General features: G+C 58.0%; 2 protein-coding genes across 17 annotated transcripts in view; one reads left to right on the plus strand and one right to left on the minus strand.

The window, feature by feature from the left end:
- Positions 1–21: 21 nt before the first annotated feature.
- Positions 22–11,996, plus strand: GNPTG (N-acetylglucosamine-1-phosphate transferase subunit gamma). Its single transcript, XM_003807623.5, has 11 exons — positions 22–133; positions 218–275; positions 355–422; positions 10,391–10,445; positions 10,521–10,604; positions 10,687–10,780; positions 10,855–10,969; positions 11,101–11,183; positions 11,260–11,391; positions 11,470–11,551; positions 11,642–11,996. Exons 1-11 carry the CDS (start codon positions 82–84, stop codon positions 11,734–11,736), a joined length of 918 nt encoding a protein of 305 aa, XP_003807671.2. The 5' UTR covers positions 22–81; the 3' UTR covers positions 11,737–11,996.
- The window catches only part of UNKL (unk like zinc finger), a 49,950-nt gene continuing 39,397 nt past the window's right edge, over positions 11,850–22,402 (minus strand). For 7 of the 16 annotated variants that reach the window (XM_055100104.2, XM_055100112.2, XM_055100111.2 and 4 more), the window contains 5 exons: positions 19,912–20,004; positions 18,526–18,753; positions 16,373–16,575; positions 15,754–16,011; positions 11,850–15,040 (listed from right to left, as the gene is read on the minus strand). In XM_055100104.2, coding sequence (XP_054956079.2) covers positions 14,885–15,040; positions 15,754–16,011; positions 16,373–16,575; positions 18,526–18,753; positions 19,912–20,004 — 938 coding nt within the window. In that variant the 3' untranslated portion in view covers positions 11,850–14,884. The other 9 variants (XM_055100107.2, XM_063598181.1, XM_055100108.2 and 6 more) reach the window with 8 other exon arrangements.

The following is a 22,402-nucleotide window of genomic DNA, read 5'->3' on the forward strand; positions in this document are numbered from 1 at the left end:
GCTTGCGCCAGACGCCACTTCCGGTTCCCGTGGTCACGTGACCGTCACTTCACGTGACCGCGCGGCGGCCGCTGCGGCGCGATGGCGGCGGGGCTGGCGCGGCTTCTGTTGCTCCTCGGGCTCTCGGCCCGCGGTGAGTGGCCCGGCCGTCCGCGTCCCGAGGCCCCGCGCGCGCTCTGCACCCCGGCCTCCCCGCTCACGGTCTCGCTCCCCGTAGGGCCCGCGCCGGCAGGTGCAGCGAAGATGAAGGTGGTGGAGGAGCCCAACTCGTTCGGGTGAGCAGCCTCGCGGGCTGGCGGCTCGGGCGGGGGACGGCCCGGGCCCGTTCCCCGCTGACCTTGCCGCTTCCCGTAGGGTGAACAACCCGTTCTTGCCCCAGGCCAGTCGCCTCCAGGCCAAGAGGGATCCTTCACCCGTGTCTGGTGAGTGAGGAGCGCTGTTGGCCGGCGCGGGGGTGGCCGCGGGGAGCAGCAACAGTGGAGGATGCATGAGTGACCCTGAGAGTTACGGCCCGGAGTCTAAAGCATTGGTTTGTCAGCCTTCTAAAATTAATGTGGAAGTACGAGAGAATATACCAGAACGTTCTTGTAGCGAATTAAGTTATCTCCAGACTTAGTCCTTCCTTTCCTTTCCGAGAGGTAACTGCTGTTAATAGTCTGGTGACTTTGCAGACGCGTTTCTGTGCTTTTACGTGCGTGTCTATGCAACTGGAAAACGTACAGTTTTTGTAATCTAATAGCTTTTTTAAGAAATCATGCTGCGCGAGTATTTGGCTGATTTGTCGTTGTCACTCGCTGTATCTCTCGGGACGCTTCATGGTGGTGATATAGGTCTTCGTTCTTTCTCTTGGTGCTCAGCACGCGATGGGATGGCACTGCACTCCCCGATTGTATTTAGGTTCTTTCCATTTTTTTGGCCATTAGAAATAGTTCTGTGGAGAACATGCTGTGTAGGTGCCTTGGTTTGCCCTCAGGTGAGCGGTTTCCCAATGCAGGATTCCAGAAGTGGAATTGGTGGGTCATGAGTATATATATCATTTAAACGCTGAATGAGTATTAAATGTAATAGACAAAAATCCAAGAATTTTTTTTTTTTTTTTTTGAGACAGAGTCTCGCTCTGTCGCCCAGGCTGGAGTGCAGTGGCACGATCTCGGCTCACTGCAACCTCCGCCTCCCAGGTTCAAGCGATCCTCATGCCTCAGCCTCCCGAGTAGCTGGGATCACAGGCATGCATCACCATCACGCCCAGCAAATTTTTGTATTTTTAGTAGAGATAGGGTTTATTTCACCGTATTGACCAGGCGGGTCTCGAACTCCTGACCTCAAGTGATCCGCCCATCTCGGCCTCCAAAAGTGCTGGGATTATAGGCGTGAGCCACCGCGCCCAGCTTTAGTAATTTTATTATCGAATACCTTTATGTGTTAGGGTCTGTGCTGGGGTTGCAGAAACGAACACAGATATACCAATGCTTGTCCTCATGGAGCTGACAGTCTAATGGGGAGGGATGGAGGAACGGGCACTGAGCCTGTAGAATTAGATAAAATACATAGAATGGCCAATGATGAAAAATGCCATGTAGATGTGTGAAGCAGAGGAGGGAGTGTGTGTATGTGTGTTAGAGTATTGTTTGGGGGATCGCTTTTTTTATTTTTTAGAGACGGGGTCTTGCTCTCTCACTCGGGCTGGAGTGCAGTAGTGCAATCATAGCTCACTGCATCCTTGAACTCCTGGGCTGAAGCAATCCACCAACCTCAGCTTCCTGAGTAGCTGGGACTACAGGTGCACGCCACCATGCCCGGCAAATGTTAAGTGTTCTTGTAGAGATGGAAGTCTCACTATGTTGCCCAGGCTGGCCCCAAACTCCCAGCGTCAAGCAATCCTCCTGTCTTGGTGGGGATTGCTTTAAATAGGGTGCTGAGGAAAAGTCTAAGAAGTGACATTTCAGCCAAAAGCTAAAGGAGAAAAGGGAGTAAAGCTGTGGCTATTTGGGGAAAGGGATCCAGGAAAGGGAGTGGCCAAAGGCCTTGAGCAGGACAGCCAGGGCCAGAAGGGATTCAGCTGGGGTAGCCACAGATCAGAGATAAAGGGGATCAGATGGTGCCGCACCGTGTTGGTAGGTTTGGTGGACTTTGACTCCAAACACATCTTTTTAAGTTTTTTGTTGTGTGGCTGGGCATGATGGCGCACCTGGGGTTAGGCTCACTTCCCTGCGGCTCAGAAGCCATGGGATGGTGGCTTCCCAGGGCCTGAAGTGCTGGAGTCGGGCCACCACCTATCCCAAGAAGCTGGGGAGGAAGCAGGCCACTGTGTAACAGCGCAGTTCCCGACCGAACCCCTTCCAGTAGGAGAGAGGCAGCCTTGGCTAATGGGACCACGTCTTTTTGGAGGTGAGAGTCCTGGAAAGAAAACAGAATATGCTGGTCGTGGTGGTGCGTGCATGTTGCTCGGGAGCCTGAGGTGTGAGGATCGCTTGAGGTCAGGAGTTCGAGACCAGCCTGGCCAACATGGTGAAACCTCGTCTCTACCAAAAAAACCCACAAAAACAAAAGTTAGCCGGGCATAGTGGTATCCTCCTGTAATCCCAGCTGCTTGGGAGGCCGAGGCTGGAGAATTGCTTGAATCCAGGAGGCGGAGGCTGCAGTGAGCTGAGATCATGCCCCTGCACTCCAGCCTGGGTGACAGAGCAAGACTTCGTCTCAAAAAAAAAAAACAAAAAACAAAAAAAACCCATAAAAATTTAGAAAAGAATACCTCTTCTAGTTTTCCTACCCCCATCCCCACATCAGGGCCAGTCAGGTTCACATGTGCATTTGGTTCATTATGTGTCTTTAGTGTTTTAATCTGGAACAGTTCTCTTCCCACCTTTGGATGTAAGTGGCACATTTGTTTCCCAGTTTCCTGATCTTTTTGTTTTGTTGATGGTGTTTTTCTCCAGACCATTTTTTCCTGCGTCTGTGGGGTCAGGCGTGGATAGTCCCCCGCGTCTGTAGGGCCGGGCGTGGATACTCCCCCGCGTCTGTAGGGCCGGGCGTGGATTGTCTCCCGAGTCTGTGGGGTGGGGCCGGGCGTGGAAAGTCCCCCGCGTCTGTGGGGTGGGGCCTGGATACTCCCCCGCATCTGTGGGGTGGGGCGTGGACGGTCTCCCGCGTCTGCGGGGTCGGGTGTGGATCGTCTCCCGCGTCTGCGGGGTCGGGTGTGGACGGACTCCCGCGTCTGCGGGGTCGGGTGTGGACGGTCTCCCGCGTCTGCGGGGTCGGGTGTGGACGGTCTCCCGCGTCTGCGGGGTCGGGTGTGGACGGTCTCCCGCGTCTGCGGGGTCGGGTGTGGACGGTCTCCCGCGTCTGCGGGGTCGGGTGTGGACGGTCTCCCGCGTCTGCGGGGTCGGGTGTGGACGGTCTCCCGCGTCTGCGGGGTCGGGTGTGGACGGTCTCCCGCGTCTGCGGGGTCGGGTGTGGACGGTCTCCCGCGTCTGCGGGGTCGGGTGTGGACGGTCTCCCGCGTCTGCGGGGTCGGGTGTGGACGGTCTCCCGCGTCTGCGGGGTCGGGTGTGGACGGTCTCCCGCGTCTGCGGGGTCGGGTGTGGACGGTCTCCCGCGTCTGCGGGGTCGGGTGTGGACGGTCTCCCGCGTCTGTGGGGTCGGGTGTGGACGGTCTCCCGCGTCTGTGGGGTCGGGTGTGGATCGTCTCCCGCGTCTGTGGGGTCGGGTGTGGATCGTCTCCCGCGTCTGTGGGGTCGGGTGTGGATGGTCTCCTGCGTCTGTGGGGTCGGGTGTGGATATTCTACTTGTTTTTTCTGTCTTCGATGTAGTGCTCCTTCAACATCAACGTGTGAGGCAGATTGTGCATAGTGGGTAGGAGAGTGTGGTCTGTGGAATGAGCTGAGCAGAAAGATAATCAGGCTGAGAAACTCAGGGGCGTGGTGATTGTGGCCTAGGGCTCAGAAGGTCCCCGCAGAAGAGTGTCTGCCAAGGAGAAGGAAGGGGTGGGCTTGCCAGGGCCGAGGCTGGTGGGGCTGGGCTGGGCAGTGGGCAGCTCCATGACCTCCACCAGATGAGTCGGGAGCCTCGTCCCCTGACAGCAGGAGGAGCAGAGGTTGGTAGGTCTGTGATTTGGAGACAGTGTCCCGCTGTGGCATGGAGAGGGAATGGGGCACGGTCAGTGTGGTGGTCCTGCCAGAGCCCAGCAGCGTCCAGCATAGCCCAGCACACTGTCCAGGAGGGAGCTCTGCCTCGGTGGCGGTGGGAGGGAGCGGCCAGCTGGGCAGGACTCTGGGACCGTGGCAGGGTCCTGGATCTGGGGAGGGGGCGGGGGAGTAGTAGAGTGGCCCCGGGATCCTGGCTAGAGAAGCCATGGAAAGTGGGGCTCCCACCATCTGAGTTGCGGGGGTCAGGCTAGGAGCTTGCTTTCGGTTGGGGCTGGGCTGGGTCTACCAGGCAGTTCCTGGTGCTTGGAGAGGGGTCATGGTGGGCACAGGACTCATCAGTGGGGGTGCGTGAGGCCCAAGGGTGAGGGTGAGGTCCCCGGTGAAGTTCTTGGTGGCGTGTGGGGGTTGTGGAGGTTGGGAGGGTACTGGGACCAGGTGTGGGGCCGGGCCAGGGAGCAGCGTGGGAGGGAGGACCACCCTTGAGAAGGAATTGTCACCAAGAGACACAGCCCTAGGGGGAGTGCTGCCCGCCGAAGCCTGACCGGGGCAGAGGGGAAACGGAGTCCAGGCTCAGCCAAGCTGATGGGCCTTGAGCTGTGGCCTCGGGTGCAGGGACAGCTGGCAGTAAGGCCACCTGGGCCTGCGGGAGCCAAGGGCACCGGTGAGTGTCCTGGCCATGCAGGCCGTGAACACGGAGCCTGCAGGGGACGTGCGGGTGAAGGAGGAGCAGAGGAGAAGGCTCCCGGCAGGGGTGGTGGCATTTGGGGGTGGTGGTATTTGGGGGTAGAGACTCCCGCTCAGGTATGGCTGTGTCTGGCCCAAGAGGTGTGGAGGGGCCAGCCCCCACCTGTCTCAGGAGGACAGGCTGCTGAAACCTGAGGGCCAGGCGGAGGGGAGGGCCCGTGGCCTGGGTTCTGGTGTGGGCCAGCAGCAGAGGACCTGGGGTACTGGGCACTGCCAGTGGGGGGCTTGTGGTACCATCCCCTGCAGGAGGCTGCACCCCAGCCAGTAGGAGTCCACTGAAGCTGTGGACAGCACCCAGTCAGAGGCCTCCTCCCAGCTGGGGAGCCAGGCCAGGCCCCGCTGCCCTCACACAGTCCTGTTTAGACGGATGGCCCTGCAGGTGCAGAGCTAAGCCCGGCGCCCACGCCCCTCCTGGGGTGTCTCCAAGCAGTGTCTGCCTGGGGCAAGTCTGGGAACGTGAGTTCCCAGGACACAGGAGCTTGACCAGCCACCCTCCCAGCGGGAGTGTGCGGGCGGGAGTGTGCGGGCGGGAATCTGCGGGCGGGGGTCTGCGGGCGGGAGTGTGCGGGCGGGGGTCTGCGGGCGGGAGTGTGCGGGCGGGAGTGTGCGGGCGGGAGTGTGCGGGCGGGGGTCTGCGGGCGGGGGTCTGCGGGCGGGAGTGTGCGGGCGGGAGTGTGCGGGCGGGGGTCCGCGGGCGGGAGTGTGCGGGCGGGAGTGTGCGGGCGGGGGTCCGCGGGCGGGAGTGTGCGGGCGGGAGTGTGCGGGTGGCGGTCTGCGTGCGGGAGTCTGAGTGGCAGATGGGTGAGGGACACATCAGGGTCTCTGGGATGGCTCCAAAGGCTTCCCTATGTGCCTGTTGGGCAGGGCCCTAGGGCCAGACTGGAGGGACCAAGCCCAAGCACCCCAGGCTGTGGGACAGCAGGTGTGACAGGGCTGAGGTAGAGGCCCCAGCGGTCAGGCTGGGAGGACAGTGGGTGAGCCTGGGAGTAGGGGCCACCCAGATGGTATTTGACAAGGAAGGACCAGGACCTTTCTATATCCACAGCCCCTGTCCCCTGAGCAGGGCAGCCTGGCCATCTTGGTCTCCATCTGTCTTAGGAAGGGACAGCCCCAGGGGTGAGTGGAATGTCAGGGAACGGAAGGCCAGGCCGGGCCAGCACCCCAGAGGTCTCAGTGGCATTAGCCTCTGCCCTCCGGGGGCGAGGGCCAGGCTGAGGGTGGCCCCAGTGTGGCATCTGGCTCCTGGGCTGGCCAGGTTCCCAGGGAACAGTCACCCAGCACCTCGTGTGTATTTCGACTTTATTATTATTATTATTATTAGAGCCGAGTGTCGCTCTGTCGCCCAGGCTGGAGTGCAGTGGCGCGATCTCGGCTCAGTGCCAGCTCCGCCTCCCGGGTTCACGCCATTCTCCTGCCTCAGCCTCCTGAGTAGCTGGGACTACAGGCGCCCGCCACCACGCCAGGCTAATTTTTTGTGTTTTTAACAGAGACGGGGTTTCACCGTGTTAGCCAGGATGGTCTCGATCTCCTGACCTCGTGATCTGCCCGCCTCGGCCTCCCACAGTGCTGGGATGACAGGCGTGAGCCACCGCGCCCGGCCTCGACTTTATTATTAACACGGTAAAACTACAGAGAGTTTGAAACATCAGTCTGGGGCGTCCTCCTCTTACCAGTGCACTTGCTGCTGCAGCGCAGGCCCTTCAGGGGACGGGGACGGGGGCCAGTCCCCTCCCTGCCTCCACGGCCCAAGCCCCAGCCTTTCCCACAGTCCCGGAGGATGGCCCGTGGCTGACAGTCTCGGTGGGCGCTGTGTTAAGGTGGCGTCCCCAGCCAGGTCCCGACTCCCCAGCTTAAAGAACGGGGTGGCTGCTGTGGCTTGACTCACGAGTTGCCACTGGCCTTGATGTGTACACGCCCGCGCTCTAGCACTGCCTGGGGCTGGCCTGGCTGGAGGGTAGGGACGCTGCACGCCTTCCCTCTTCCCCCAGGCGCTGGTGACACTGCCCTGCAACCGTCAGCACCATCATCTCCACAACTTGCTCTGTCCCCTTCAAACCCTGACTCCCAGCTGCCCCGCTACCCCAGCCCCGGCACCCACCATTCTGCTGTCTCTGAACTTGGCTATTCATAGACGTCACACAGGTGACTCATAACTGTGTGCGACCTTTTGTGTGTGACCAACTCCTCTTGGCACAGTGTCCCCAAGGTCCCCCAGGCTGGAGGCTCTCAGTGCTTCCTTTTTATATGGCTGAGGACTGTTCCACTGCAAGGACAGACCACGTTGTTGTTTACCCGTCATCTGTCCATGGACACTGGAGTGGCTTCCACCCTCTGCCTGGGAATAGGCTGCTGTGAACTTGGGTGTAAATATTTGAGTCTCTGCTTCCAATTTCTGAGAGTAGCTTTGCTGGATCTTATTAGAATTCCATGTTTAGCTTTTTGAGGAACCACCAAACTGTTTGCATAGTGGCTGCACCGTTTCCCATTCCAGCCAGCATTGCACGAGGGGTCCAGTTTCTCCACATTTTCACCAACACTGTTTTTTGCTAACAGCCATCCTAGTGGGTGTGAAGCGGTACCTTAGGGTTGTTTTAATTTGCATTTCCCTAATGATCAGTCATGTGGGATCTTTTCAGTTGCTTATGGTGTTTGTCCTTTTTTTTTGAGATGGAGTCTCACTCTGTGGCCCAGACTGGAGTACAGTGGCGCCATCTTGGCTCACTGCAAGCTCTGCCTCCCAGGCTCAAGCGATTCTCCTGCCTCAGCCTCTCAAGTAGCTGGGATTACAGGCGTGAGCCACCACACCTGGCTCATTTTTATTTCACCATGTTGGCCAGGCTGGTCTCAAACTCCTGACCTCATGATCCGCCTGCCTTGGCCTCCCGAAGTGCTGGGATTCCTGGCTTCTCTGCCCATTTTTAACTTGAGTTTGTTGTTGGGCTGTAGTTCTGTGTTCTGGATGTGAGTCTCTTACACACGTGGTTTGCCAGTGTTTATTTTCTCCCATTCTGTGGGTTGTCTTTTCACTCCCTTGATGTGTTTTTTTTTTTTTTCCATATAGAGTCTAACTCTGTAGCCCAGGCTGGAGTGCAGTAGCACGATCTTGGCTCACGGCAACCTCTCCACCTCCCAAGCTCAAGGAATTCTCCTGCCTCAGCCTCCCGATTAGCTGGGACTGCAGGCATCCGCCATCACGCCTGGCTAATTTTTTTGTACTTTATTAGAGATCAGGTTTCACCATATTGGCCAGGATGGTCTCGATCTCCTGACTTCGTGATCTGTCTGCCTCGGCCTCCCAAAGCACTGGGATTACAGGCGTGAGACACTGCGCCCGGCCTCTATGCCAGTCTCACACTGTTTTGATCATAACAGCTTTGAAGTAATTTTTGGAATCAGTATGTACGAGTCTCTCAACTCTGTTCTTTAAGATTTGATGATTTGGGGTCCTCTGAGACTCCCTATGAACTTTAGGATGTGTTTTTCTATTTCTGCAAAAATTGTCATTGGGGTTTTGATGGGGTTGCATTGAATCTGCAGATCACTCTGGGTGGTATTGTCATCTTAAAAATATTGAATCCATCAGGCTGGGCGCTGGGGCTCACGCCTGTAATCCCAGTACTTTAGGAGGCTGAGGCAGGTGGATCACCTGAGGTCAGGAGTTTGAGACCATCCTGGCCAACATGGAGAAACCCCGTCTCTACAAAAATACAAAAATTAGCCAGCCGTGATGGCAGGCACCGGTAATCCTAGCTACTGGGGAGACTGAGGCGGGAAAATCGGTTGAACCCAGTGGTGGAGATTGTAGTGAGCCAAGATCGTGCCACTGCAATCCAGCCTGGCAACAATGCTAGACTCCGTCTCAAAAAAAAAAAAAAAAAGTGGCGTATGGATGTCTCATGTCAGCTTTATGTAGTGGGTGGCACTGTTTGTGTGTGGATAATTGTGGTGTCTTGGCACATTGACTCTTGTATCAATGTATAACATCTTTGTCTCTTAAAATAGTTTCGGCCACTTCAGCTCTCTTTTGCCTGTTTATATGAATACTTTTCCATACCTTCACTTTCAACCTGTTTATGTCTTTAAATCTGAAGTTAGTCTTTCAGGCCGGGCATAGTGGCTCACACCTGTAATCCCAGCACTTGGGAGGCCAAGGTGGACAGATCACTTCAGGTCCACAGTTGCAGACCAGCCTGGCCAACATAGTGAAACCCCACCTCTGCTGAAGATACAAAAATTAGCTGGGCGTGGTGGCGGGCACCTGGGATCCCAGCTACTCGGGAGGCTGAGGCAGGGGAATCACTTGAACCCAGGAGGCGGAGGTTGCAGTGAGCCGAGATCGCGCCACTGCATTTCACCTTGGGTGACAGAGTGAGACTGTCTCCAAAACAAAAAAAAGAATCTAATGCCTGATGAGCTGAGGTGGAACAGTTTCATCCCCAAACCACCCATCCCCACCCCCGGCTGGTAGAAAAACTGCCTTCCATGAAACCAGTCCCTGGTGCCAAAAAGATTGGGGACCACTGGTTTAAGTCCTGTAGCTTTACAGACCACAGCTAGAAAGGCAACTGGTATTAATTCACCCTGCACGAGGACCTCCGTCTGCCTCCGCTGAGCTGCTGTCTGCTCACTTCCCCGGGTGGCACACCGGCCTGCAGGTAACCAACTCCTGAAGCTTTTATCTGGGAATGTCCTCTTTTTTGGGGGGTGGGGAGACAGGGTCTTGCTCTGTCACGCAGGCTGGAGTGCAGTGGCGCGATCTCAGCTCACTGCACTCTCCGCCTCCTGGGTTCAAGCGATTCTCCTGCCTCAGCCTCCCGAGTAGCTGGGATTACAGGTGTGCGCCACTACACTCAGCTCATTTTTTCTGTGTGCTTTTTGTGTAGACACGGGGTTCTCACAGTGTTGCCCAGGCTGGTGTCATACTCCTGGCCTCCAGCAATCTTCCCGCCTTGGCCTCCCAAAGTGCTGGGATTACAGGCATGAGCCACGATACCAAGCCTTAACTCTCATTTTTGAAGGGCTATTTTTAGAATTCTCGGTTTTGTCAGTTTCTTCCATTGAATGGTACCTGTTTTCCTGTTTCTTTGAACGTCTTGTGCTTTTTGTTGAAAACTGGTCCTTGGCCGGGCGTGGTGGCTCAAACCTGTAATCCCAGCACTTTGGGAGGCCGAGGTGGGTGGATCACGAGGTCAGGAGATAGAGACCATCCTGGCTAATGCGGTGAAACCCCGTCTCTACTAAAAATACAAAAAATTAGCCAGGCATGGTGGCAGGCGCCTGTAGTCCCAGCTACTTGGGAGGCTGAGGCAGGAGAATGGCGTGAACGTGGGAGGCGGAGCTTGAAGTGAGCCAAGATCATGCCACTGCACTCCAGCCTGGGCGACAGAGTGAGACTCCATCTCAAAAAAAAAGAAAACTGGTCCTTTGAAAACAGACTCTGCCAGTCTTTGCAGACAGGTTCTGTGCTTGGAGCCTGGGGATCAGTGTGAGGTCTCTTCCAGGACCCGTGCATCTCTTCCGACTCTCGGGCAAGTGCTTCAGCCTGGTGGAGTCCACGTGAGTGCAGGGTGGGTGCGAGGGTGGGCTGGGGCGCAGCCTGCGGACCCCCCCTCATGCCATCTGTGTCCCCAGGTACAAGTATGAGTTCTGCCCGTTCCACAACGTGACCCAGCACGAGCAGACCTTCCGCTGGAACGCCTACAGTGGGATCCTTGGGTGAGTGGGGCCGGGGCAGGGATCCCAAAGCAGCAGCGCAGCTCCCCACCCGGCCTCACGTGCCGTGCCCATGTCTCCCCAGCATCTGGCACGAGTGGGAGATCGCCAACAACACCTTCACGGGCATGTGGATGAGGGACGGTGACGCCTGCCGTTCCCGGAGCCGGCAGAGCAAGGTGGGGCCTCAGACGGGAGCCCGGGAAGAGGGGCCCCAGTCTCCCCAACCCACCTACCCACGTTCCCTCCCCAGGTGGAGCTGGCGTGTGGAAAAAGCAACCGGCTGGCCCATGTGTCCGAGCCGAGCACCTGCGTCTACGCGCTGACGTTCGAGACCCCCCTCGTCTGCCACCCCCACGCCTTGCTAGGTAGGGGTGCGGGACACAGTTGAGCCCAGTGGGGTCAGCCACGCACGCAGCCCTGCTGGAGGCCCTGTAGTGGTGGGGGCCAGGGTTGGGACATGGGGTGCAGCTGAGCCTGGCTTCTCTTGGGTCCTCAGTGTACCCAACCCTGCCAGAGGCCCTGCAGCGGCAGTGGGACCAGGTAGAGCAGGACCTGGCCGATGAGCTGATCACCCCCCAGGTAAGCGTGCGCTCGGGGTGGCCCCTGGCGGGCCTGGCTGGGAGCTGGGTGCTGCCCCTGCATCCTCCACCTTCAGGGCCATGAGAAGTTGCTGAGGACACTTTTTGAGGATGCTGGCTACTTAAAGACCCCAGAAGAAAACGAACCCACCCAGCTGGAGGGAGGTCCTGACAGCTTGGGGTTTGAGACCCTGGAAAACTGCAGGAAGGTACCATATTGGGGGGAGGTGGTGGCACGCAGTAGCCCCCCACCACCTGGGCTTTCCCTTGAACTCTTTTTGTGGTAGGCTCATAAAGAACTCTCAAAGGAGATCAAAAGGCTGAAAGGTTTGCTCACCCAGCACGGCATCCCCTACACGAGGCCCACAGGTGAGTCACCTGTGGGGAGAGGGCCAGGCTCACCATCACACTCACCACCTGTGGGTCCAGGTGAGGACTGGCCACCTGGTGTTTTGGCAGAAACTTCCAACTTGGAGCACTTGGGCCACAAGACGCCCAGAGCCAAGTCTCCAGAGCAGCTGCGGGGTGACCCAGGACTGCGTGGGAGTTTGTGACCTTGTGGTGGGAGAGCAGAGGTGGACACAGCCAAGAGCCCTACAGAGAAGCTGGCTGGTAGGACCCGCAGGGACCAGCTGGCCAGGCTTGTGCTCAGAGAAGCAGACAAAACAAAGATTCAAGGTTTTAATTAATTCCCATACTGATAAAAATAACTCCATGAATTCTGTAAACCATTGCATAAATGCTATAGTGTAAAAAAATTTAAACAAGTGTTAACTTTAAACAGTTCGCTACAAGTAAATGATTATAAATACTACCTTCTGGGTTAAGAAAATTCCATTCAAATAACATTCTCATGTAAATACTCAAACATACAGATTGAGGCTTCCAGAAATTAATCCACTTGAGGCGTCCACGCGGAACAAGGTCTGCTGACCACAGTTACACACGTCGTGACACCACTGTATCACGGCGAATGTCGAACACTAGAGTTACAGACGACAGGCAACAAGAACATGCAGAGCCGGCCGCCAGCCAGCTCCTACGCCCCATGCCCGCCATGGCCACAGGGGGGAGCTGCTGGGCCCGCCTCCACGGGGCACCTTCCAGCCACTGCTGTGCCTCAGCCACCTAGGAGCCATCCCTGAGGCCTTGGCCACCAACACAGGTGAGGGAGGCCCCAGGGCACACAGCCCCAGGATCTTGCCCCCATTTCCAACCCTGGCAGTGCCACCAGCCATTCTTTGGTCTTCCCACTGCTCACCTGTCCTCAGAGCCAGTACTGATATAGGGGAGCAGGTGCCACCTCCATCTCCCAGCTGTCCCCCCACCCCGGGGCTCCCCAGCTCTACCACCCCGGAAGCTGAGCCCTGGAGACACCCTGAGGGGCAGGTGCCACCTCATTCCCAGAAAGAGCAGAGCAGCTGGCAGACTAGAGCTCAGCTGCTCCTGACCACTGACAACCGGGAGATGTCTCGGCAGACACCACTTATCCCAGAAAAGACCAGAGGCTCCAAATGGGAACCAAGTGCATAAATACGAATAAAAACAGAGGAGTTTACACATCGATGACAGTAGCACAAAATATACGTAATTTATAGATACTGAGCTAATAAATCACTATCATTAAAAACAAAATAGATTCACTGAAACCAAGTCGATAGTTACCTTGGAGTAGTGGACTAGCTGCAGAATGTCACGGACCCACTTCCTTTAAAACGACAGAATGTTGCTATCAGTTTGTCTTACGTTAAAACAGTTCTTAAACCTCCTACTATATTAAATACATTCTAATTTGGTCACTGATAAAGATTTTTACCTAGACGTTTTGCACTTAAAAAATGCTTATTAAAAGTCTTTGGCAAAGCCACGGGCGGGGAGAAACACGTCGGTGCCGCTTCCCACTCGTGTGCCCTCACCACCCACGTGGCCCGCGGAGAGTCAGGTCGCCGTAAACCACAGACGCCTGTTCCTGCTCTTCAACTCCTAGGGACAGTCCCAGCCCTGAGCAGAAGGGTCAGGTCATCGCGGGGACGCGTTCTCAGTCACGTTTCTGCTGCGGCCGAAACCACACTGTCGCTCCAGGGGCAGACGGGACGGGACCACAGCAGAGCCGGGACCTGGGGGGGTCGCTTCCCCCGTGTGCTCCAGGCCACTGAGAGGCTGTGGCCGGGTCCTCTCCTGTGACCTCACTGGCCACATGGATGAGCTCCGATGATAACTGGCAGCGCGGGTCAGGTGACTGCCACATACACCCGGCACCCCGGACCCTGGCGCGCACACGGCCCGAGCATCTCCCACACGAGCAGGACCAGGGTGGTCACGGGTGCTGGGGAGGCAGCCACTCTCCCAGTTCACTGCCCGACCCCCGCCAGGACGCCCAGCGACATCTCCAAGGAGCTACAAAGCACCATTGCCTAGGACAGATCTGAGTAATCAGAAAACAGCTTTTTTTTTTTTTTGAGCCAGAGTCTCGCTCTGTCACCCAGGCTGGAGTGCGGTGGCGCGATCTCGGCTCACTGCAACCTCTGCCTCCCAGGTTCAAGCGATTCTCCTGCCTCAGCCTCCCGAGTAGCTGGGACTACAGGTGCCCGCTATCACGCCAGGCCAATTTTTGTATTTTTACTAAGACGGGGTTGCACCATGTTGTCCAGGCTGGTCTTGAACTCCTGACCTTAAGTGATCCACCCGCCTCCCAAAGTGCTGGGATCACAGGCATGAGCCACCGCACCCAGCCAGAAGACAGCTGCTTAAAAAAGTAATTCTAAAACCTCTGACGTCTGATCCCCTCTGCTGCATTTTTTGTTAGTATCAAACTGTCTTTCAGAGGTTTAAGGGAGAAAACAAAACCAATGATGTTCCTTCACTTGCTTTCCAAGGCACAGGCGCACAGAAAAAGCGGCCACAGAAAATGCAGGACGGAGCTCTCCTGCTCCCACGCCACGAGGCTGGAACATCAGCCCCAGTGCCTGGTGCACACACAGGCTCAGGAAAACTAGCTCCTTCCATCAAGTTAAAAAATCTCAATCCATAATCACTCTGGTTATAAATACTATTTGCACTTAATTGGAAAATGTAAAAATCCTAGGTCTTACTACTAAACACTCATTTCATAAGTACTAGTTTCAGAATATGAAATCTAATATATTTAGCATACTATGAATTGACAATAAACTGATATGAAATATTTAAGTTCACAGTACACATATAAAGCTTCATATTATCGCATATTAAAAAAAACATAGAAAGCAGCTTAGAGCAATTTATAACCTCTAACTAAATTCCTCGGTTTACAAAGTGCTTTGAAAGACCCCAGCTCCCAGTGGCCTAGCCACAGTAGTGTCAGGACCACAAACTGCTGTGATCACAGCGCTGCGTGGACCCTGGAGGCACCAGGCCCCTCAGGGACAGGCAGGCGGGTTCTGTGGGTTTGCATTGAAGGTTTTTGAGGAAAATACCTTGAAACCGTCGGTAGGACTAGATAGGTGACAACGTGTGACAGGAAAGGCTGTCAGGCCAAGCGCAGGCAGGGCTCCCAGCCTCATGATAACGTGTAACAGGAAGGGCTGTAGGGCCGAGCGTGGGCAGGGGCTCCCAGCCTCGGTCCTCACGTCGGTGGCACCAGAAGCGAGTGACGACGTGTCCGTGGTCACGAGGAGCGCTGGAGCCAGGATGCCCAGCAGGAGGTGGCTGTCCCCGCTGAGGTCACCACTGCAGGGGCTGGCCCTTGCAGTAGGGGCACTCAGGTGCGGTGGCCGCACACGGCTCACAGAGGACGTGGTGCTGGCAGGGCCGCAGGACAGCACCGTGGGCCCGCTCCCGGCAGGCCACACACTGCTTGGCGCGGAGCTGGAAGATCACCTGCAGGGCCAGAACAATGACGGGCTCAGGAGGCCCCTGCCCAGGCCGGGCCAGCTGGGGAGCCGGAGGGCCTTCCGGGCAGGACTCAGCATCTCAGGCCGCCCGGCCACCAGCTACAGAGACAGGGTCAGGGCGACGCCCCAGCCAGGGCCAGCTCAGGGAGAAGGCAGCTGCGGGGTCAGGGGGGATGCTCTGTCTTAAGAGCCCTGGGCAGAGGACAGCCTCCTGGGGCCACCATAGACACGGCAGTGGCCAGACAGGCCAGGCCCGAGGGCAGCTGGGTGCCCAGGATGTGGGCTACGCAGGACCCTCTGTACTAGAGCAGCCAGGCCAAGAGCCCACCCTTAGCAGGCGAGGTGAGGAGGGGCACGCTGAAGTGGAGGGGTCATGTGTGAGGGTCACAGCTGTGAACAGGGAGGGATGGGGCCACGGGGAGCAGTGTGGCATTCGCTGACAAGAGGGAGGGGTGAAAGGGCAAGGGCCAGCCTGACAGGAAAGGCGGCTCCCAGGGGGAAAGGTGGCTCCCAGGGAGACAGGCAAGGAGGCCACAGGGGGCTGTGCTGGGGTGGGGCACCGTCTCCTCCTCCCTAGGCCCGGAGCAGACCCTGGGGCAGGGGAGGAAGGGGACACCGCACCAGCCAGGGCCCTCCCCAGACAGGGACAGCAGCCCTGCAGGCAGGCTGGCCCCTCACCCTGCCCAGAGCAGGACTCACGCCGTCCACCGCCTCCAGGTCCAGGCGCAGCTGACTCTGCAGCGAGTGCAGCTTCGGCAGGGGAATGGTGCTGATGTCCCCACAGCCCCGCAGCCCCGGCAGTGTGGAGGCTACGCCCAGGCCCTCCAGCTCCTCCTGCAGCTGCTTCACCTGTGCCTCCACCTCCTCCTTCTTCTGCAGCGCCAGCTGCCGGTCGCTATCGGCCACACGGGCACGCTCCTTGGCCTCCTGCGCCTCTCGCTGCCAGGCATCGCAGACCTGAAACCCAGGGCCCGTCTCAGCCCCTCCCACCTCACCTGTGCCACCTGCAGACCCCCTTGCCTGTGTCACCAGCGATCCTCCCTCCCCTCCCCAGCATCAGCTGTGGCCCCCTCACCTGAGACCCCTGCGGCCCTCCCTCCCTCCCTCCCTCCCTCCCTCCCTCCCCTCCCGTCTCACCCCCCACACGCTCACCTGAGTCCCCTGAGGCCCTCCCTCCCCCTCACCTGTCTGGCCCCCCACACGCTCACCTGAGTCCCCTGCAGCCCTCCCTCCCCTCCCGTCTCACCCCCCACACGCTCACCTGAGTCCCCTGCGGCCCTCCCTCCCCCTCACCTGTCTGGCCCCCCCACACACTCACCTGCTTCACCTGCTGCCAGGACTCCTCCCACTGCCGGATCTTCCTCTTGGCCTCGTCCAGCTGCCGCCTGACCCGGGCCAGCTCAGCTCCGTTTGGACTTGCACTCGAAGAGGATGGGGGGCCGGCACTCAGGATGGGGGAGGGGCTGGGGGAGAAGCTGCCGGAAACAAAGTCCCAGATGCTCCCGGGGACACCGTTCAAACCTGAGTGTGAAACGGTCGATGACGGCCCAGCCCCGCTGTGCTCGCGGCCTGGTGGGATTGGTGGGTGCTATGCCCCAGGCCCCACCGCTACGTGGGCACCCTCTGGGGCTCACCTGCCCTGACAGCAGGGGTGCAGCCACGCCTACCCCTTGCCCCACTCCTGGACCCCACCAGGCTCAGAAAGAGGCGCTGACAGTGACACCTGCCCCAGCCGGTCTCCCCACCAGATCTACGCCTTCCTGGCCACCTGAGGAGTCTAAACAGAGAGGAATTAAATTTGAGTTCCTGGGACCACACCACGAGGTGGGAGGGGCAGTGATTCTCAGACTCCACTCCCAGGAACCCCTCACACACTGAGACTCTCAAAGACCCCACAGAGCTGTGTCCATGTGGTGACTGCCAATGTCTATGCAGCTTTAGAGACTATGACTGAGACAGTTTAAATGTTACTTAAAAAAAACAGGCCTGTCATCCCAGCACTTTGGGAGGTCGAGGCCAGCAGATCACTTGAGGTCAGGAGTTTGAGACCAGTATGGCCAACATGGTGAAACTCCATCTCTACTAAAAATACAAAAATTAGCCTGGCGTGGTAGCAGGTACCTGTGATCCCAGCTACTCGGGAGGCTGAGACATGACAATCATTTTAACCCGGAAGGCAGAGGCTGCAGTGAACCAAGATTGCTGGAGCCTGGACGACAGAGTGAAACTTTGTTTTAAAAAAAAAAAAAAACTTTTAAAATTTTGTATTTTTTTGTAGACTCAGGAGTCTCACTATGGTGCCTAGCCTGGTCTTGAACCCCTGGCCTCAAGTGACCACCCACCTCGACCTCCCAAAGTGCTGGGATTACAGGCTTGAGCCACTATGTTGGCCCAAAGTATTAGTTTTTTTTTTTTTTTTTTTTTTTGAGATGGAGTCTAGCTCTGTCGCCAGGCTGGATTGGAAAGCAGTGGCACAATCTCAGCTCACTGCGACCTCCGACTCCCGGGTTCAAGCGATTCTCCTGCCTTAGCCTCCCAAGTAGCTGGGATTACAGGCATGTGCCACCACGCCCGCCTAATTTTTGTATTGTTAGTAGAGACGGGGTTTCACCATGTTGGCCAGGATGGTCTCGATATCCTGACGTCGTGATCCGCCCACCTCGGCGCCCCAAGTGCTGGGATGACAGGCGTGAGCCACCACGCCGGGCCTTTTTCTCTTCTTTTTTTTGAGATGGAGTTTCACTCTTGTTGCCCAGGCTGGAGCATAATGGCACAATCTCAGCTCACTGCAAACTCTACCTCCCAGGTTCAAGCAATTCTCCTGCCTCAGCCTCCCCAGTAGCTGGGATTACAGGCATGCACCACCACACCCGGCTAATTTTGTATTTTTAGTAGAGATGGGGTTTCTCCATGTTGGTCAGGCTGGTCTTGAACTCCCAATCTCAGGTGATCCGCCTGCCTCAGCCTCCCAAAGTGCTGGGATTACAGGTGTGAGCCACTGCACCCGGTCAAGTGTTAGTTCTTTTACAACATAACAAATAGCCGGGCACGGTGGCTCACTGTCATCCCACACTTTGGGAAGCCAAGGCAGGCAGATCACGAGGTCAGGAGTTTGAGACCGGCCCGGCCAACGTGATGAAACGCCGTCTCTACTAAAAATACAAAAACTAGCTGGGCGTGGTGGCGCCCGCCTGTAGTCCCAGCTACTTGGGTGGCTTAGGCAGGAGAATTGCTTGAACCTGGGAGGCGGAGGTTGCGGCGAGCCGAGATCGTACCACTGCAGTCCAGCCTGGGCGATGGAGCGAGACTCGGTCTGTGGTGTGGGGGAACCTGTGAGCGGTAGGCCATGTGGTTTGCCACCACAGATAGGGCACAAGGTTCCGTGTGAGGCCCCTCAGTCAGGACGGCATCTGGGAGGGAGCCCCACGGAGGCTTCACGGCAATGCCAGCATGGAGGGAGCCGGTACTCACCTAGGGGGCTGTAGGATGAGGCTGCAGAGCCCAGTGTGCCCGGCTCTGAACGCAGAGGTGGCGGCTGCTGGGGAGGCGTCATGGCTGAGGAGCCCACCGGCCCTGGGAGGGGCTGGGACAGCGAACTGAGCGGCGAGGTGGACGCGGAGGATGGCGAGTGTAGCGATGGTGCTCTGGGCAGGGAGCTGGGGATGGCGACAGGTGCAGAGCCGGCCAGCGACCTGGGACCTGGCGGGGGCGGACCAGTCAGCGAAGGGAGTACCGCCAGGCCTCTGCCCAAACATCTGCCATGGGCGGCAGCCATGGAAGACGGACCCTGCAGGTGGTGGTGGTGGGGATATGGGGGGTGGGAATATGGGGGCCAGGCCAGCCACCACCATCTATGGGTTTGGAGCCACAGCGCCCCCGGTGGCCATGTCCAACACGGCTGGGCAAACCATGGGCTCAAAGGGATTCCAACCAGAGGTGGGGACACGGGGGTTTAACGTGGGCCCCCCCCAAAGAGGCCGGACACCCACCAGGCCCTGCCGGCCAACTAAGCCATTGGCACGGTCCTCCCAGCACTTGTCCAGGCCCCCTGAAATGGTTTACTTTCTTTTAAAAGAAAGAAAAGATACACTTTTAGGCTGAATGAAAAGATGTTGTATACGATTTTAAGATACATTTGTATGGGGCCGGGCGCGCTGGCTCACGCCTGTAATCCCAGCACTTTGGGAAGCCAAGGCGGGCAGATCACGGGGTCAGGAGATGGAGACCATCCTGGCTAACATGGTGAAACCCCGTCTCTATTAAAAATACAAAAAATTAGCCGGGCGTGGTGGCGGGCACCTGTAGTCCCAGCTACTCCGGAGGCTGAGGCAGGAGAATGGCGTGAATCCGGGAGGTGGAGCTTGCAGTGAGCGGAGATCGCGCCACTGCACTCCAGCCTGGGCGACAGAGCGAGACTCTGTCTCAAAAAAAAAAAAAAAAAAGATACATTTGTATGGATGTCAATCTTTTGTCTACAATGTGAATACATTTATCCTTCGGGGACCATCAAGACTTTCAGGAAAAGCCCCGCCTGTCTCTGCGGGGCCACTTTGCTGGGACAAAGGTCAACTGAAGAAGTGGGCAGGCCCGAGGCAGGAGAGAGGCTGAGGAGTCCATGTGCAGGGGAGGGAAGGGGAGAGGCAGTCAGGGAGAGGAGGTAGAGGTACCACCAGAAGGGGATCCTCCCGCTCCGAAAACCAGACACCGGGTCTTGCCCTGTGGTCCAGGCAGGAGTGCAGTGGTGCAACCTCAGCTCACTGCAGCCTTGACCTCCCCGGGCTCAAGTGATCCTCCGGCCACAGCACTTAGCTGTTCAGCGGCTGGAGGAGCAGGGCCCCAGGTCCTCCCCACCCTCACCTGCTGGTCCCAGGTCGTGGCCGTCTTGCTCTTCCAGGTCCTTCTCTAGGGATGCAATATTCACATTGCTAAGATGCAGGTCTAACGCAGAACCTATCAACAGAGCCCCCCATCATCCACAGCCCACCCAGCGCTGCAGAGCTCAGGAAGCCTAGCTGAGGAGGACGACCGTCCCACCTGGGCTTAGAGTGAGACCAAGGGCAGAAGGCGTGGGAGTTGCTGGGAGAGCCAGGGAAGGACACCCCCAGCCCGTCCTCGCAGCCCCCCACAGGCAGTGGGAGGCTTGGCTGTTCCTCCGGCAAAACGAGCGTGCTCAGGTGGGACGCCCCGCACCACAGCCCAGCAGCTGGGTCCTCGCCTCTGACACGCTGCTGCTGCCCCTCAGAGTTTAAATACCTAAGTGTGTGTTAGCATCTGTCCACGTGTGCACATTCGACTGTTTAAAAAACTTTCCAGGGCCGGGTGCGGTGGCTCACACCTGTAATCCCAGCACTTTGGGAGGCCGAGGTGGGCGGATCACAAGGTCAGGAGATCGAGACCATCCTGGCTAACACGGTGAAACCCCGTCTCTACTAAAAAAAAAAAATACAAAAAATTAGCCAGGCGTGGTGGCGGGTGCCTGTAGTCCCAGCTACTCGGGAGGCTGAGGCGGAAGAATGGTGTGAACCCGGGAGGCGGAGCTTCCAGTGAGCCGAGATCGTGCCACTGCACTCCAGCCTGGACGACAGAGCAAGATTCCATCTCAAAAAAAAAAAAAAAAAAAAAAAAAAAAAAAAAAAACTTTCTGTGAGGGTGATTTCAAGGAGCAGGTGTTCACGTGCAATATCATGCCAAGCACCAAGACCTCAATTCCCAAGGCTCAAGACTGAGTGGGAAGGACCCGCCTCGGAGTGGCCTCACCCAGCCAGCCCTGCCTTCCAAGGCTGTCCCCACACATCCCTGCAGGCCGTGGGGCTGCCCTCCTGCACGGGCCCTTCCCTCCCAAGTCCCCACCTCCAACCCCGAATGGCAAGCAGGGACCCCACTGCCCCTTCCTAGAATTAGGAAGCCATCATGAGGAGGCTGAGCTCAGGCCACCAGCCCCTGAAGCCACAGCGAGTCTCAAACTCCCGCAGCCACTGCACAGAAGTTGGGTTGGGGGTGAGGGGTGACCAGAGGATCTGGGATCTGAGAGCCCACGTGCCACCTGGGGCAGACCAGAGGACCGCAGCGGCTGCAGGAGCTCTGGGATACACCCTGTGGGCCGGCGCCGCCTCCCCAGCCCAGCCCAGTGTTGTGGCCAACACCGCACAGAGACCTCAGCAGCGTGGGGCACACCGCACAGGGACTGCTGGCCTACACTGCACAGAGACCTCAGCAGCGTGGAGCACACCACACAGGGACTGCTAGCCAACACCGCACAGAAACCTCAGCAGCGTGGAGCACACCACACAGGGACTGTTGCGCAGGCGCCCTCCCCACTGCCCACCTTTGGCATCCACTCTCCCATGTGCGCTGTGTGGGGTCTCTCCTGGGTGGCCCTGCCCTGTCGTCCCTGCTGGCTGCAAGTTCTTGGACCCTCACTGATGCCTGGTACTGGACAGTGTGCTGCTGAGGCCTGCTCTGAGACAGGCAAAGCCACCCCTGCCTGTCCCTGAAGGGCCCCAGACCCCCTTCCTCCTGTCCTCACCTGGGACCGATGGTCCCTCCATGGCCCCAGGCAACTGCACCCCAGGGAAACCTGTCAGACTCGACCGTGGGGGTCGGTGCGCCGGGAACCTCCAGCCTGGCCAGCCCCTGCCTGGTGCTCGGTTCAGACAAGGTGGGGCCCAGCAGAAACAAAGAGGCGGTCACTGCCCCACCTACCCGACATCGAGTCCCGCCCTCGCAGACCTCCTGCGGCCTCACTCCCCACACCCCACCCCACCCAGCAGGGAGCTGGCTGAGCCAGGCAGGGCTGACTCGTCAGGACCTGGTGGCCATGTCAGGGTGACAGCAGGTTCACCACACAGGGGGCATCCCAAAAAACAGCTGGAGAAACAAGGACTCGGCAGCCAAGGGGCCGCAGAGGGACAAAACCCCACTCTGCCGGGGAAGACAGCTGGGGCCTTTCCAGACATTTTCAGCATAATCAGCAGGAAAGGCAGGAGGGTGACTTCTGAAGAAGAACACTGCCCTAGCCGCACATGAGATTTGTCGGGAACACAGCTGTGGGGCACGTGGCCTGCACCTCACCCCTCCGCCCAGGCCTCCGCCTCTCCTCCCTGGAAGCAGCTGGCACCAGTCAGCGCCACGGGGACCATGGGAGCAACAACAGGGTGGCAGGTGGCGGGTGGCCCCTCGCCCGAGTCCTGGTGCTCGGCGGTCACACCCCCCTGAGCCCCCCGGGGCAGCCGGAGTATCCTCGTGCCGCGGTGGTGGCCCCAGCGGAGCACAGGCAGAGGCTGGCGTGGACGCGGCGCAGCTGGCAGGTCCGGGCCTCTGAACTTCACCCCGAATCTGGCCGCGCTCA

Source organism: Pan paniscus, chromosome 18 (genome assembly GCF_029289425.2).
Source record: "Pan paniscus chromosome 18, NHGRI_mPanPan1-v2.0_pri, whole genome shotgun sequence".
Classification (NCBI taxonomy): domain Eukaryota; kingdom Metazoa; phylum Chordata; class Mammalia; order Primates; family Hominidae; genus Pan; species Pan paniscus.

Excerpts from the sequence above, each read along its gene's own strand:
- GNPTG (XM_003807623.5), top strand. The coding sequence starts at position 82 with ATGGCGGCGGGGCTGGCGCGGCTTCTGTTGCTCCTCGGGCTCTCGGCC. Across the intron at positions 276-354 it reads GAGGAGCCCAACTCGTTCGG|GGTGAACAACCCGTTCTTGC; the intron begins GTGAGCAGCCTC and ends CGCTTCCCGTAG. Across the intron at positions 10,970-11,100 it reads CCACCCCCACGCCTTGCTAG|TGTACCCAACCCTGCCAGAG; the intron begins GTAGGGGTGCGG and ends TTGGGTCCTCAG.